A 16,026-nucleotide genomic window follows, 5' to 3' on the forward strand; every position below is an offset into this window, starting at 1 on the left:
CGAGAACATGAAACAGCTGCTATTTTCGGATTTATTTTATAGCGTCTGTACTGTTGCAGTTCTTCGCTTATCACATCACTTCTCATAAAAAAGAACACATTGATTTGTCAACACTTAAGCTCTCGTCTTGTGCTTACTTCCGTCAAAGTTATTATTTAAGTGCAAGTGGGTTCTAAGTGCTATAGAAACTATTGGAGTGACACATGTTTCTTCACATCACCAGGAGAAAGGCAACCCACAGCAGCGGATAAGCAAGTGAAATACATTAAGAGTGCTTGACATACAGAGAATGTTTCCAGATAGAAAACGGAGCAGTAGCTGCACCGAATGAATGTTCTGACTTCTACGCAGACACTTTGGCAGCGTTTCGACGATAAGACGCGTGTGACGTCACGTGACTGACCTTTTTCAGCACACCTCTGCATGGTCCAGCAGAATGACTACTCAACAGCCGAAAGTAAACCGTGGTATTGTTAAACAAGTAAGTGAAGTTTGTGAAATAAAGTTGATCTATTAGAAATAGCCGATAAGTGTGTAGGTATTGTATGTGCCTTGTGTTCAAGGATTTTCCTCGAGATGCTTTCTGTAGTGCCCTGTTGGCATAACATTGCCGTAGCAGAAACCATGCTTGAGACGAACGTCGCATATGGCTTTCATGGAACACAACCTAAGCAGTGTTACTGGAATAGTTTCTTGCCTTAGGTCCTGTCGGGGGATACTATAATCATCCGAGGGCAACCGAAAGGCGGTCCGCCAAAGGAGAAAACTATAATCCTTTCCAATATAATCGCACCGAAATTGGGTCGTCGAGCAACAGCCAAGTAAACATTTTTTCCCCAGTCTTTCTATACAGTTTATGTACAATATGAATATTTGCCCGTGTACTTATCGAGGTATATTTTTTCTCAGTTCAGAGGAAACCAAGGATGAACCATACGCATGGGATGCTAGAGAATTCCTACGGAAAAAGCTTATTGGTGAAGAAGTTCTTTTCACCCTTGATAAGACTCAGAACACGAGCAGAGAATACGGATGTATATATCTTGGAAAAGGTGGGTGCATGAAGCTGTTTGACTACTCAACTTATGTAATGAAGTTTATATTAACTAATTTTTCTCCGTCTATCATCAGATTTGAGTACGGCAGAAAATGTAACGGAAAGTCTGGTAGCAGAGGGCCTGGCAAGTGTTCGCCGAGAAGGTGGTCGGTCTGCAAGCCCAGAACATGCAAAACTCGCAGAGCTTGAAGAGCATGCGAAAGCAGCAGGAAAGGGAAAGTGGGCTCAGACAGGTGCACAGGTAATTATAAGTGTTACTGCACAGTTTACAATTGTGGGAAGGACCATGATGTACAATAGAAGATTTAATGTGAAAAGAAGTATATGTGTTGCTAGAAGATGAATGCTTCATTGCTACTCTTTAAGTTTACTAACAGTCTCACTACTGTGGGCAGATAGTTGAACAGTGAGGAGTCGTGAAGCTCCCAGTAAATAATGTTGCTTAGTTTTCACATACAGCCTGGTGGAAAAAATCCACTGCCTTATAGTCCGATTGAGAAGTTTACTTCATTGCTATTTGGTTGTATTTGCAACTGTGGAGGCTGTTTGGTTGGTAAATTTCCCCTTTCATGTAATAGTATTTGTGTAACTCCCCTAGGCAAAAATGATTGCATTTGTATCTGCACTAATTTGGTGCTGTACTTTAAAGGCTTATAACAAGTCTGCTTCATATTTTAGTCTTGGCACTTTGATTTCCCCCCCCCCCCCCTTTTTTTTTTAAAGTTGCTACTGCATTGTTTTATTTAACATGCCTGTTCAACAGTCCTAAAGACTTTATCATTCTCTTCCACTTGTTTCCTTCACTGACAGCCTGTGTTCCAAATTAATAAATGTCTCCTCTGTCATTACTTGGGAAATAGGGGAGAGAACTTCTGCTGCAGTGAAATGTGTTTCTTCATTCTACGTTTCTGTTTCGAACATGGTTTTTCTTTTACAATATGCTAAGTGGACCACCCCCATCTTTTCAGTATATAATTTTAATTTCTGTTTATTTTATTTATTTTTTTACAACTTCAGTAGAAAACTTCAGTAGTCTGATGTGACATTGTTGCATAAATGACATAGATTAAGCATAGGCCTACATATGGAGCATATAATTTTCTTCTGTTAGTAGAGCTTAGTAACCTTAATGATGTCTCAAACCATAGACTCCTATAGTACACTTTTCTGGTTGGGAACATTTTTATATCTTTCAGTTCAGCCTTGTGTAATGTTAGAATTGTAGTTGAAATTAGTCCAAGCTGGTAAAAGATTTCATTTATACTTACCAGTGAGATAGTTCACCTGGTCAGTGAAGTAACTTCCCACTGTGTTTAGCAAGGGTTGACAAAGAGTTGTCGTGCAATGGATTTGTCATAAAGTGCTGTTTATTTAGTGCATTGATATAAACTGAATGTGGATACTCAATATGTGGATTTTTTGAAAAAAATTGTATTAGTCATAGAATTTTGGATATTTATGTGATATTTTTATGTGGTTAGATATTCTGGCTGTGAAACTTAGCAAGTTTTTAAGTCTTCAATTGGTTGCATTGCAGTGCAAGAGGAAAAGATGGCCAATGATTTAGTATAAACAGCAATGTTGATAGTACTTATTGGGGGGACACCTGCACATCCTATCCAGGTATGGCCTAATGTGCATTTATGGTGTCTGCTGCTCTTACATTAGGTGTTGCTGTTTTCAGTTTTTTGTTATTGGTTGTAGACAGCTAGTGAAGACTGATTAGGTTGTGACCTAATAGCACAAATTCAACTGCTGTTGGTTGAACATGCAGCAATCACACTGAAAGCCACAGTTATTGACTAGTTTGATACTGCTCACCCACCTGAAACCTTGATTGTGGTGACTTTGATCTGTAGTGTAGACCAAGGTCTGACTTAGGCTGGAATGTGATAAATAGGTTGGTAGATGGCAAAGCCAAAAACCTAAATGTCAAAAATGATTGCTGTGCAGTGTAGGCAGAGATATGTTTGTATTTGCAATCATCTACTAGTGTGTCTTACTTCAGATTTTTTTTCACAGATTCAGAGGATGTGGGTAACTTGGTACATCATAGCATAAAGTAACAGTTAACTTCATTTATGAAACTTAGAGAATTACTAATGAGCATTGTGATTGGCTACTCACATTGATTCTTGATTCATCATGTTAGTTTTCATCTTTCATCATACAATCCATTACGAAAAAAGGTTGAAAGTAATTTAAAATTATTTGTTGGTTCCAGTGACTGTGTTAATTAAAATGTAGTAGCAGTTGTAGTAGTCAGTGGTTGTCTGTCCTCACTAACAAACAGATGAGATTCTGTGTTTGATTGCTGACCAGATTCAAAAATTACAAATATAGAGACAAGTGCAGAATTGAAAATGAATTGAGGTTCCTCAATAAAATTCTCAAAGATAGGTGGAAGTGTGCCACTGAATGGAAAAGACAAATGTCAGTCGAATCTATAAGGATGGCTACAGTACAGAAACACACAAGTATAGGCACATGAAACTGACCTCTGTGCCATAAAATTATAGTACGAATTTTGTGTTCATAAGTGAAGAATTTTCTTAAGATTGAGTAACTTCTCTGCAGGAACTAATATGGGTATCACAAGCCCAGATTATGTGAATCATACCTTGGTCTATTTGTTTATGCAATCCAGAAGTCTGTAGGTAGAGGAGCTGGGGTTGATACTTTTATTTCACCAGAAACCATTAAGCACAGTTATCTAGTTGACAGATGCTGTTGGATTGAATAATTCATACCAAACAGAAAAAAGGCACTCAGTACATTACTCTTCATAGGGCGGCAAAGTCAAGAGTGAAACTGTTCGATATAGGTAAATGACTTGACGGGTAATGTCTATAGCTGTATGAGGTTATTTGCAGGTAACAAAGTTGCAGTTGTGTACAGGGAAATGACATTCTTAGGAAAGACAGTCATATGACATACTTGGCTAGGAGACCCTGAGGGGTAGGGAAGAAAGAGTTTAAGAGCATGATGAAGGAAAGCCTATACAAAATTTACAGTGTATCTGGTATAGAGGTTGGAAGTACAAAAACATAACACTTTACCATGCCTAATACGGTTCAGTAAACTCGTTGGCATTCAAAACAGCTTCCAGTCATCTCTTAATGGATAGATACAGATACTGTGTTTTCAAGATAATCTTATACCACTCTTCTTATAAAATAGTGCCAAGTTAAGGTAATAGTGATGGAGATGGATAGGATCATGCACTCTACTTGCCAAAGCAGACCACAAGGGTTCAGTAAACTTGAGATCTGATGATTGAGGGCCAGGGGAAATGTGACAGTTCATCCTCATCCACAGAACCAGTCCTGGATTATGTGAACTGTGTGAACAGGCTCCCTGAACACAGCATTGGCATTGGGAACACCCATTTTACAATGGGTTGGACATGATCAGCCAAAATTCTCACATAATCATTGGAAGTTATGTGACCATAGAGTAATCGAGGATGGCTGCCCAAATAATCACTGAAACCCTGCCATGTTTCATGGATGTAAACGCTACCAGTTGTCAGAAACAATGTGAAAGAAGACACAGCCAACCAAATGACATTCTTCCATTGCGTCATAGTCCAGGTTTTGTGTTTTTGGCACCACTTTCTTGCTACGAGCATTTGCATTGATTAGTGGTCTTGGAATTCCAGTTCGCCTGTAATTCCCTGCTTGTGAAGCTGCCTTTGTGCTGTTTTGGTGTTGCATGATTCGCGAGTGCAATATTCAGTTCAACAGTGACTTTTGCAGCTGTTGTCCTCTTATTTTTTGTCAACATCCTTGCCAATGATCATCCAGCACAATCACTCAACAGACTTTTGCACTTGTTGTGACTTAGCAGATGATTTCCCTACATGCACTATAAATAGTTGATAAGGTGCATGTTGAAACCACAAACAACTTTGGTTCCCTTTGTTACAAAAGTGCCCACCATACAAGCACCAACAATTCGCTCAAATTAAAGTCCACTTAGCTCTGATACAATGCATTCAAAACTATGCAGAACACACTTCTGATCATGACTGACGCTTGCACTCTAGGACGTTGCACAGGTGCCATTCGTGTTCAAACTCAACAGTGCAACCTGCAGGCTTGGCTGTCCCCTGTATTTATGAGCAAACAAGCATTTCTTACAGTGTTTCCACATTTTTATCCAGTCCCTGTAGTTGTGCTGTAAGGCTGGATCAACTTATGTTTTAGACCTATTGGAGCCAGAAAATCACTTTGAGAGGGGCAGGTTGTGTCTTTCTCATTTATGGTGTGATACAGAGCTGAACCTATTATGTAAAATGTGGAACTAGGAAACAGCGTAACAGATATATATTTCACCCATTCCTCATTTGGAATGTCACCTCTTATATATATCATTTACAAATATTTCGTATAAGTTGTCTGAATTATGGTTAATTACAGTCCTTCACCACTGCACAAACAATACCATTGCCACCTAGCATACAGCTACCATAATTAGAGCAGCAGACGTGACCAAATTCAAATCTTGCGCATTGGTCTAGTGGTGGGGAGCATGTGACTGCGAACTGAAAGGCTGTGGGATCAGATCGCAACCAGGTCATGTTTTTTTCATTCTGCATTTTCAGCTAGCATTCACCTCTCAGCGACATGGAGATTCGCCACAAACGGAGCATGGTTTGTATTTCAAGCTTCATGTAGCTGCCCTTTCCTCCATTGGAAAACTGATTAGAGATATGCAATTCATCTTAAGTGATATCAATTTGATTGAAAATGTTTCAGAACAACTGCACAGTGAAACATGAGCTTTCAAAACAAGAGGCTTTCAAAGTTTTATACATAAAGTAAATCATTTCTGAAAGTCTACTTCGGCGAGGAATGCAGCTTTGCTTTATTTATATAATGTATATTTTGCAGCAGCACAGCAGATGACTCAACTTTCAGCTTCTCGCTTTCCTTGAGGAGGCAAACAAAGAAGCAAACACGATTCTTTGCATAGTGGGGTGAGGAAGTCCCAGTCACAAAGGTTCTGCAGCAAAAAATTGCAGAAAAAGTGTAACAGTCAGTCTGTTCATACTAAGCTTAACGGAAGTACCAGCACATCTACATCAAACATGCAGTTTTTTTTCATCTTATTTTGTTTGTGGTCTTTGGACACACACACACACACACACACACACACACACACACACACACAGTACCTGTTCACTCTTTTTTTGTGTATTTGGGATAATCTGATGCTAGTGTAGAGATTTTGATACAGTTTTCATTAATCAATAACTGATTTTGGAGGAAGGTTTGAGTATATAATTTATAAATGTTTTGTGGCATATCAGTAGAACTACGAAGTAGTAGTCAACTAACATTGTGAAAATGATGCCATTGCCATCAAGCAGTGAATGGCAGAGCTCCTTGGATCCATGACTCTGCTTGGCACTACTCGTCCTTTCATGTACCGACAATAAGCAGGCTGTACTTGAGTTAGTGGTCAGTGTTCACTCCTTTAATGACTGTAATTGTTCATTCAGACTCTCATAAAATATTATGGTGACTTTGCTTCAGTAAACTATGGTTACTCTTTCTTAATATATATTGCAATGCTAATACAGTCTAATTTTGGATGCTGACCTATAGCCTCATATGTAATAATTAAATTAAAAGAATGAAAATGTCAGAGCAGCTATCAACATCCACTGCTTGTTTATCTGAGTGTTATATTACTCTCAGATATTGATATAGCTGCACATGTCTCTAGTCCTCATGGCTGGGCACTTTTGTGGGGCTGAGCTGCTATTCCCTTGTGACAGTGACAGGAAGATATTGCTGCCGCCTCCTGCAGAGGACGAGGTAGATTAGTGTACCACGATGCATCTAAGCATGAACTGCACAATCTTGTCAACACGCATACCCACTGTTTTTTCTGTGATGTTTAACAATAGTGCTCCTTGTTGCCTCATTCACAGATATCACAAATGCCTCAACTGGCAGGAATGGCGAGCTGAAATACTGTGTTCTTTCATCATTTATCATCAAAACATTTATGCCATGTACATACAGAAAGAATTAGTAAATGTTACGATAAAAGTGGAACAGCCTTATATTAAAACTCCAGTTGCATTCACAGCTGAGTCAGCAGGCTTAATTAGTGTTTGGTTTGAAACTTTACAGGTATGTGAGGATTTTGAAATATTTTCAAGTAATAAGCCAGGTGGTGTCGTCCAAATGACACCAGTATTTCAGCAACACACTCTGGGGTTGCATTTTAAAAGAATCGGTTGAGATTGGATTACATGATGATCTGATAAATGGTGGTTTCCTACCAAGGCAGGCGTGATACCCATACTTGACCGTGCTCGCAGCATGACATTCTGGAAGATCCACTCATGCAATGGCAACAGAAGAGCTGATATCACACCACATAGATGCGCGCACACACACCCACTCTGAATCAGCAAAATCTTCAATTACAGTTGCAGCACGGACTGAAACCTGTCCCAGCAGCACACACTCCTTCCACCTGGCCAGCAGAACTGTGCCCAGAAACAGTGGGCCTGAACTCTACGGTGGGAGGGAGGCAGTATGTGAGATGGTGCCTGTGGCATATGATAAAGACCACTTGAAGGTGGAAGTAACCAAGCTTGCCAGAGTATTGTCCCATTTACATAACACACACAACTGAACACTGGAGAAAATTTCAAAATCAATCTTCATTGGTAATTGACCATTGCCTGTTAACTAGACATGTTGTGAAGTATTACCACACTAAGATGTTAGTTCTTATGTCACACTGCTGAGATACAGTGATAGATGGAAACATTGATGTTAAAATTGCAGAAAATGTTTTAAATTGTGACACAAGATAATACTGCAGGCCGGTCTGCTTATAGAAGAGCTGAGGTTGATGCCAAATCAACAGAAAAATGGGAATGAAAATTAATGACCAGACAATAAAGTGTAAACTTTTACTTATTTTCACAGTGATAGCTGGTGTTGTAGAGTGACCAATGGGTTTCAGTTTCTGTGCACAGCATCCATTATATCAGTGATAAATGAGTATGTTCTGTAAAAAATGCAAATAGACTAGTATAAAATACATTAAAACAATAAGGGTCTTACACATGGAGGGGGATGTAGCAAGAAGTCCGAAATCGGTTAAATGAGCAGGCAAACCTTGTAGGCATAATCCATATAAGCACGTGGTATATCACTACTGGCAATTTCATCCATTGTTGGAATGTTGTTTGTTCAGACAAGTCTGCACCTTGAAAAAACTGTAGAACAAACCAACATTATGGTTTTCTTTTTGACCGTGTGCATATTATAGCTATCAGATGGCCCAAATTTCATTTAATAATGCACCCAACTCGATTGTTTGTTTTTGGCAATGTCTTAGTGTGTATTCAGTTAATTGTATCATACCAATTTCTGTCCAAACATTGTATCAAGATAGTTTTATACTTCCTTCATTCCCTTTTCAGTAGACAAATTAAATGTCAGTGCTGGGTGAGCATTGTGTCCTAAATCTTTCTAATTTAGATCTCTTGTGCCACTGTCAGTGCTTCCTAATCAAGTCTCCTTTGCATCAAGAGAATGTCTTCCCTTCTACCTGTAATTGACACCATTTGCCTAACAATTAAAAAATTTTTATTCAGTTACTAATTATTGAAAACCTGTTCCAAATATATGAATACAATAATGTATGTTTTCTTGCTTTTCTTGAATCTGCTTGGTTTGTTAATCACATTGCTTAAATTAATTATTGAGTACTTGTTCTCTTAAAACTTAACTGATCTTCTCCTAACTCTCTTTATTTTCTATTCCAGTCTGCAGTGAACTACATATTTGAGTCTTTTTTTTTATGCGTATGCTTGTACCTTGAGTGTACAGTATTTTTCCCATCTGTCCGCTTTAGCTTTCTAGGGAACTGTAATAATTACGTTCTTTCTAAAATCTGATGGAACTTCCCCAGTTAAATTAATTTAGTTGCTGATGTTGTATAGTTCTTGTCCCACATTTTGGCATGATGTCTGTAAGTTCCATTGGTATTTCATAAATATCTGAATATTTGTTCTTTCAGAGTTGTGCAACTCTATTAGAAATTCTGAAGGTGTACTAATCTTCTCTCAACTTCTTGCACTGAATCCACACTTTCGATTGGCCTGATTTCTTATATTATTTTCCCCTTCCACTCACTAATTACCTTTTTCACCTGTAATGGTTGTGCTCTTTTTATACACTCTAAAGTTATTTGGTCAGCTTGCAGCACCCATATGATGCTTAAATTTTATATCAGTTTCATATCTTTTCCATTCATTCTTCATCTTTGCTAATTTCTGGATTAATATCATTTCTGAGTGACCAATATTGTGCTGTTCACTGTCAACATTTTTAAATTTTCATGCTGTGTTTGTTAAATCCTGCCCCATTTGTTTTTAATGGCTGCCTCTTTTCCACCTTCTCAGTTGTAGTACTTTCCTGTGATTTTGCTACACTTCTTTTAAGATCATTCCATTCCATTGGTTTTCTAAAACTATTCCATGACATGCCATTATTTCTTTTCACATTTTCTTCCAAGGCATTCTGGAGCTTTGTTTCTTCAGTGTTTATAGGTTCCTAAATTTCAGCTGCTTTCTTTCATTAATAATAGTTTACATTCACTGTCAGGTATGGCTCTTATGTTCCACAGAAGAGAAAGCTGCTACATTTGCTGATTGGAACTAACCTAGACGTACACAACAGATAAGTCTGTAACCGCAACCAAGAGTCCAGAGGAGGTGCAATATTTATCTCTAACCTAAAGTTTACATACTCTCCTTTCCATTTCATTAATGAACTACTAAATAACACAAAAAGCTAACTTCAAGGTAGGGTTCATAGGTAGCACAGTTATCTGATATTCTCACATTCTCACATTTCTCTGTACGTTATCGCAGAAATTGTTGTAAAAGACACGTCTTGGAGAGATCTTTAATGTGGTGTATGGTAGCTTTGCTGTATGTGTAACGTTTTTCTTGTTTTCAATTCCAAACTTGGTGTTTAATGTTTTGAATGTGTACAGTCCGCTGTGTTAATGAGTTTGCAAGACAAAATAGCAATGTTTCTGTGACACCATGCATCTTTCGCTGTGATTGGCTGACAGAAGCAAACTGATAGGCCGCTATGTTGCAGTGCTAACATGTAGTGTTTGTTGGTTTTCATATTTATATCTGTATATTATGAAGATATGCAGTTTTGAGTGATACGTTGCATTAAAGAGCTGTCCAAAATGTATCATTTTTGTTAAGGTTTGTACTAAAGAGTCAGAAAATTTCACATGTGTTGGAACACACTACCACCCCTTTTTAAGAACTTTAATTTCATAGGTTACAACAAAGGAATTGGTCCTTATCACATATTAATGCAATTCTTTTGCTTACTCTTATTCATTTGTTTATTGGTCAAATTTGCTCATCTCCATTTCTGCACTGCGTAATGGTCCAGTTGCCATTTCATTGAAATGTGGATGATCCGATAGTCCTTTTTAATAGAATGCATTACAAGTGCACAGCATGTCCTTATTCATAGTATTTCGTATGAGTTGTTTCATCTGTTTTGGTGTAAAGAAGCATCATTTGGCATGTGGCTGCCATTGGGGTAGATCGCTGTTAAGTGCAGTAGCTTATCACTTTGAGGCAGAGCTGCCAAGTTGTTTTCACTAAGTTCAAAGTATCTGATGCTTTCATGAAATCGTTTTGGCTATACAATATAATTTAGCTCGTGATGTAAGTCTGAAGGCTGTAATTTAAACAAATCCACATCTACTTTGTTCTGTACTTGGGAAAGCTATTCGATGTTTCCAAAATGACAGTTTGAAAAACTGTGCAACTGGCAAGTTATTGTTAAAACTGAATCAAATCATTGATGTGAGTTATGATGAAGTCGCATATGTCTTGAGCACATGCCTTTCTTGATTTCGTGAAATTCGCATTTTGCAGTTGGTTCGTCTTACTCCCGGTGATAGTCAGCTATCTCCGCATAAGCCATCAGCAAGCAAGGAATTGGTTTTTCATACCCCTATTTCCTCTATTCATTCATGAACCTCTCTCTAGATGGTGACGTGTTATCATATGTCAGTGCGCAGTAGTGAGACATTTACAAACTTTTTTTCTAAGATCAATTAAAATGAGTACAAAAAAAAATTAGTTTCTCCCGAAATCAGTCGATTAAATAGGGGTGCAAATGTAAACGTCAAGCTGCACTACAGGCCACTGGTCACCATTGCTTTTTTGGCATTCATTTTCATTGACGTAGCCAAATCATAACCAAATTATCACTTTTCTACATAACGTAGGCCTCGGGCAGTGCTACATATCAGTCTGTCACTACAGTCAAACCAGCTGAACACCAGTTGTAATGTAATATTAGTGATTCATCGTATTCCTACAACGAATAGAATTGCTAATGCCAAGAACAAAAAAACATCTAAAACACTATTACAACATTAATACTAAAGACACACAATGATGCATCAAACAGCAATAGAGGCATAAAGGGAAAAGGATTCAAAAGGGATTTTGTCACTCTGTTCATTCACTTTTGATGTAAGCAGTGGTATGTGAAAATTGTTGTGGTTGGTAGGACAGCTGTAGGCTGAAAGGACATAGCCTTGGGTAGGCCCATAAGAGCTGTATTCCACAGGAGCCACACACCCAGACGTCTGGTGCATAGAACTAATTGGCATTTCAAAGTGTAGCCTTGAGACAAGCTACTTGCTGATTAGAAATCGTCACTAGATTATTAACAGTTTCAAAAACATTGACTGTCATTTATTAGAAGGTAGAATTTTACATTAAAACTTCAAAACAATAAGTCAACTATTAAAATGTGTATACATCTTCAGGCAGCATAACTGTCAGCATGCGAATTATCTAGACTATATTCATCCAGTATTTGAAAATGAAAGCACTTAAGAGACTTAAGACAAACTTTACATGTAATTTAAAACCTCAAAACTTTCTTTCTCTGGCACCTCCTACAGAATAATGGAAAAAAAAGTTTCACTTTCTATATTTTCACTGTTCGTGCATTAAAACTTCAGCATCAGACATGATGTTTTAATTTATTACTTCTTTACTAATTCTATTCTAGTACACACAAGCACCATTGGATTTGCTTTATCCCTCGTAAAAATGAAGCTCCAAGATGGTGCCCCCCCCCCCCCCCTCCCTCTTTTGTTTCCTATACTTCCATGCTATCTGTTCCCCGAGTCTGCATGAAAATGTTTGGGATTTGGAAAATTGTGAACTTTCGAAACCAGTCTCTTACTGGTCAAACAATGTATGTGATTCTTTATTTAACATACTTTAATATACCAGGTGATAAAAAAGTCGGTATAAATTTGAAAACTTAATAAACCACAGAATAATTTAGATAGAGAGGTAAAAATTGACACACATGCTTGGAATGACATGGGGTTTTATTAGAACCAAAATGCAGGATGGCACACCACTCCATATTGCTAGATGCGTGAAAGATATCTTCTTGCGCGCGTCGTTTGGTGATGATCGTGTGCTCAGCTGCCCTTTTCGTCATGCTTGGTCTCCCAGGTCCTCAGACCTCAGTCCGTGGGATTATTGGCTTAGGGGTTACCTGAAGTCGCAAGTGTATTGTGATCGACCGACGTCTCTAGGGATGCTGAAAGACAACATCTGACGCCAATGCCCCGCCATAACTCCGGACACGCTTTACAGTGCTGTTCACAACATTATTCCTCGACTACAGCTATTGTTGAGGCATGATGGTGGACATATTGAGCATTTCCTGTAAAGAACATCATCTTTGCTTTGTCTTACTTTGTTATGCTAATTATTGCTATCTGATCAGATGAAGCACCATCTGTCGGACATTTTTTGAATGTTTGTATTTTTTTGGTTCTAATAAAACCCTATGTCATTCCAAGCATGTGTGTCAATTTGTACACCTCTATCTGTATTATTCCGTGATTTATTCAGTTTTAAAATTTGTACTGACATCTTGATCACCCTGTATTAGTGTTGTGTTATATGTATACATAGCTTTCAAGTTTGCAGAAATGTTTATCAATATTTTCATTAGTTGTGATGATGTCAACGCTCATGTTTCCTACCAAGTTCTTGAAGTCCATGGCTGCTTCACTAGTCTGTCCCCTCAAGAACATAATTCTGACATTTCGAATACTTTGCACTCATGTTTACGAATGTTTCCTCAGGCAATGGTGGAATCAACTAAATATCGTGAACTTTGCATACAAAATACTCTGAAAGTTCCATTCACGACCTGACTGAATGGAAACGCTCCTCCAGGAATGATTAACCAAGGAATAAAATGACATTACATGATACATGCTCCCAGTTATACCATAGTTTGCCTATTCCTCAGATAGCTGTTACTGGCTTTATCCTGCGGTTGCACAACTGACCATTAGTGCTGGAAGTCAAAACTAATGACTAAAGGCTGATTGGAACATTTTAAACTTATTTTTCGCGGTTTTTATTCGGTTTATCAAAAACATTACAGGCTATTTTTACTCATTTTTTCAGTCCATTGCCACCATATTTTACTCAAAGTATAAAATCTCATCTTCTGGTTCTGGTACTTTGTTTTTAATTTGTACAGTTTTCCTTTTGGTGTGATTATTATGGTATTAGATTTTGTATTCGCATAAGTCTTTTTCAGGGCTACTTTCAAAGTAACTGTGTTGAATTTTTCCAGTTTTGAAGATTATTTTGCACAGGTGGCAAACAGTACAAAGCCATTTGCAAAACCATCATGATTTAGTTATGTTCCACTAACATACCTTCCTTATTTTTCCCAGTTTAGTTGTTTGAAAACCGTCCGGAGCTGTTAATAGTAGCTTTAGTGATGGAATTCCCATTGTCAGACACCTCTTTAAATTCTGAATTGTCCACTATACTGATGCAATCTAATAAGAGTTTCTGTATTGATATATAGGGTGATTTCGGCAGAATGTCACATAATTTGTGATTTGATTCTACATGTGAAAATACACCAAAAAAGTCTTATGAACATGTGTCCGATTTTCAATCATTACAGAACTGGAGTGGGTTGAAGACTATACACATCCATGAATGATCATGAAGACAAATGTGAATATTACTTACCAAAATGCTGTATAGGTGCTGTGGGGGAAAGAATTATGGTGTGACAGTTGACAAGAGGTGTTCAGAAAGTCCCCCACCAATCTCAGTGCACTTGTCAACTTGTTCTAGGATGTGTTGTGTTGCATATTGAACATCATCTCGGCGGGCAAAAGTGTTGCTGATGTGAGCAACAAGTTCTTCACATTTAGCCATCTTCATAGCATACACATTCCCCTTTCACCAACCCGATAACAGAAGTGTAACATTATTAGGTCTGGTGATCTGGCAGGCCAGTTAATGGTCCACCATGGTCAATCCACCATTGAGGAAATGAGTTATTTAGGTTCTGTGCTACTTGTCCAGCACAGTGAAGTGGTGATCCATCATGCTGCACATACATTTCCCATCGTTGCTCTAATGTCACATCTTACAAAAGTGTAGGTAGGGCTTCTATCAGGAAATCTACTTATTCAATTTGGCATGAACACAGGTCCTATTAGCAGGCCATCAGTCGTACCACACCAGATGTTCACTGAGAACCTTATTTGGAATCTTGTTTCCCTAGTGTCATGTGGGTTCTCTGTCACCCATATATAAGAATTCCGGGTGTTCATGATACCATTGCATGTAAATGTAGCCTCATTCGTAAATAGTGTATTGCATGATGTCTTTGTGTACAGCCCACCATACATAAAACTGTTATCTGCTTGCTGTACGCAGATGTAGCATGGGCTGCACACGGAACGGGAACAACACATCAAAATGTAAAGCACACCACACTTGCATTTGTGGAATACTGAGCTGACTGCTAATAAGCCGTGTACTGGTGGTGGGACTCAGTTACACCATTGCAGTTATGTTTTCCCTTTCCTCAACTAACTGGGCGGCCTCATGTTATGGTGTTACGTGTACACTGGTTGTATCCAAATGCACATAATGGTTGAAAAATCCTGGGGAATACCCTGGCATGGGGGGTTTGTCGATCAGGGAACATTTCTGGTATTCTGTCACAGCCACATGGGCACTGCTATTACAGTACCCATATACAAACAATATGTCTGCATATTCTCCGTGAGTGAACATATGCGGCATGTTGGTATTCATAGACACAGTGGACTTTCTCAATTAAACAACACTAAAGTGTGCGCGCGCGCGCACACGCGCGCACACACACACACACACACACACACACGCACACACACACACACACACACACACACACACACACACACGGCTACAAGATTGCGCACTGATCCAACCCACTATCGAACACTGAGTACGCTTCCAGCTGTTGCCTCGGTATGACGACATGATGCTGCCAACTGTTGGAGAATGGAGAACCCCACACCTCCTGCATGATGGGTAGGCCATCTGTCCACCATTATTCTGTTTATCACAGTGCCTGTACAGTATTTCCGTAAGTAACTTGTCTTCATATTCATTTACGGCCGTGTGTAGTCTTCAAGCCTCTCCAACTCTGTAACGATTGAAAATTGGACATGTTTTCGTAGGACATTTTACATTTATTTCTACATGTGGAATTGCCTCATAAATTATGTGGCATTCCTCCTGAATCACCTGTAAGTCATTTAGTTTCCTAATACTGGTATAAATAGAATAAGCACCTTGGTTTTGAAGGGCTGTTAGTACAGATTTTCTGTAAATTGAGAGCTTTATCAAAGCCTGTGGATCCAAGGCAAAGCTGTAATTCACATCCATGGCAGCGTTTTACAATTTCATTCATGATGTGCAAGCGGCTCACCCAGTTTCTAAAGCCACCTAGTTCTTTTTGTTTGGTTAAAATACATTTTTCCTGTGTTACTGATAATTTTTAGTTGATGTCTTATACATTACAGAGATGAAGCTGTTACAA

The 16,026-nt window shown here is 38.5% G+C and overlaps 1 protein-coding gene across 1 annotated transcript in view; it reads left to right on the top strand.

Annotated features, from left to right (window-relative positions):
- Positions 1 to 201: 201 nt before the first annotated feature.
- The window catches only part of LOC124796448 (staphylococcal nuclease domain-containing protein 1), a 97,635-nt gene continuing 81,810 nt past the window's right edge, over positions 202 to 16,026 (top strand). The window contains exons 1-4 of the mRNA XM_047260653.1: positions 202 to 481; positions 703 to 821; positions 910 to 1,052; positions 1,132 to 1,298. Coding sequence (XP_047116609.1) covers positions 437 to 481; positions 703 to 821; positions 910 to 1,052; positions 1,132 to 1,298 — 474 coding nt within the window. The 5' untranslated portion in view covers positions 202 to 436. The remainder of the gene's footprint in view (positions 482 to 702; positions 822 to 909; positions 1,053 to 1,131; positions 1,299 to 16,026) is intronic.

The sequence above is a fragment of the Schistocerca piceifrons genome, chromosome 4 (assembly GCF_021461385.2).
Source record: "Schistocerca piceifrons isolate TAMUIC-IGC-003096 chromosome 4, iqSchPice1.1, whole genome shotgun sequence".
Lineage (NCBI taxonomy): Eukaryota > Metazoa > Arthropoda > Insecta > Orthoptera > Acrididae > Schistocerca > Schistocerca piceifrons.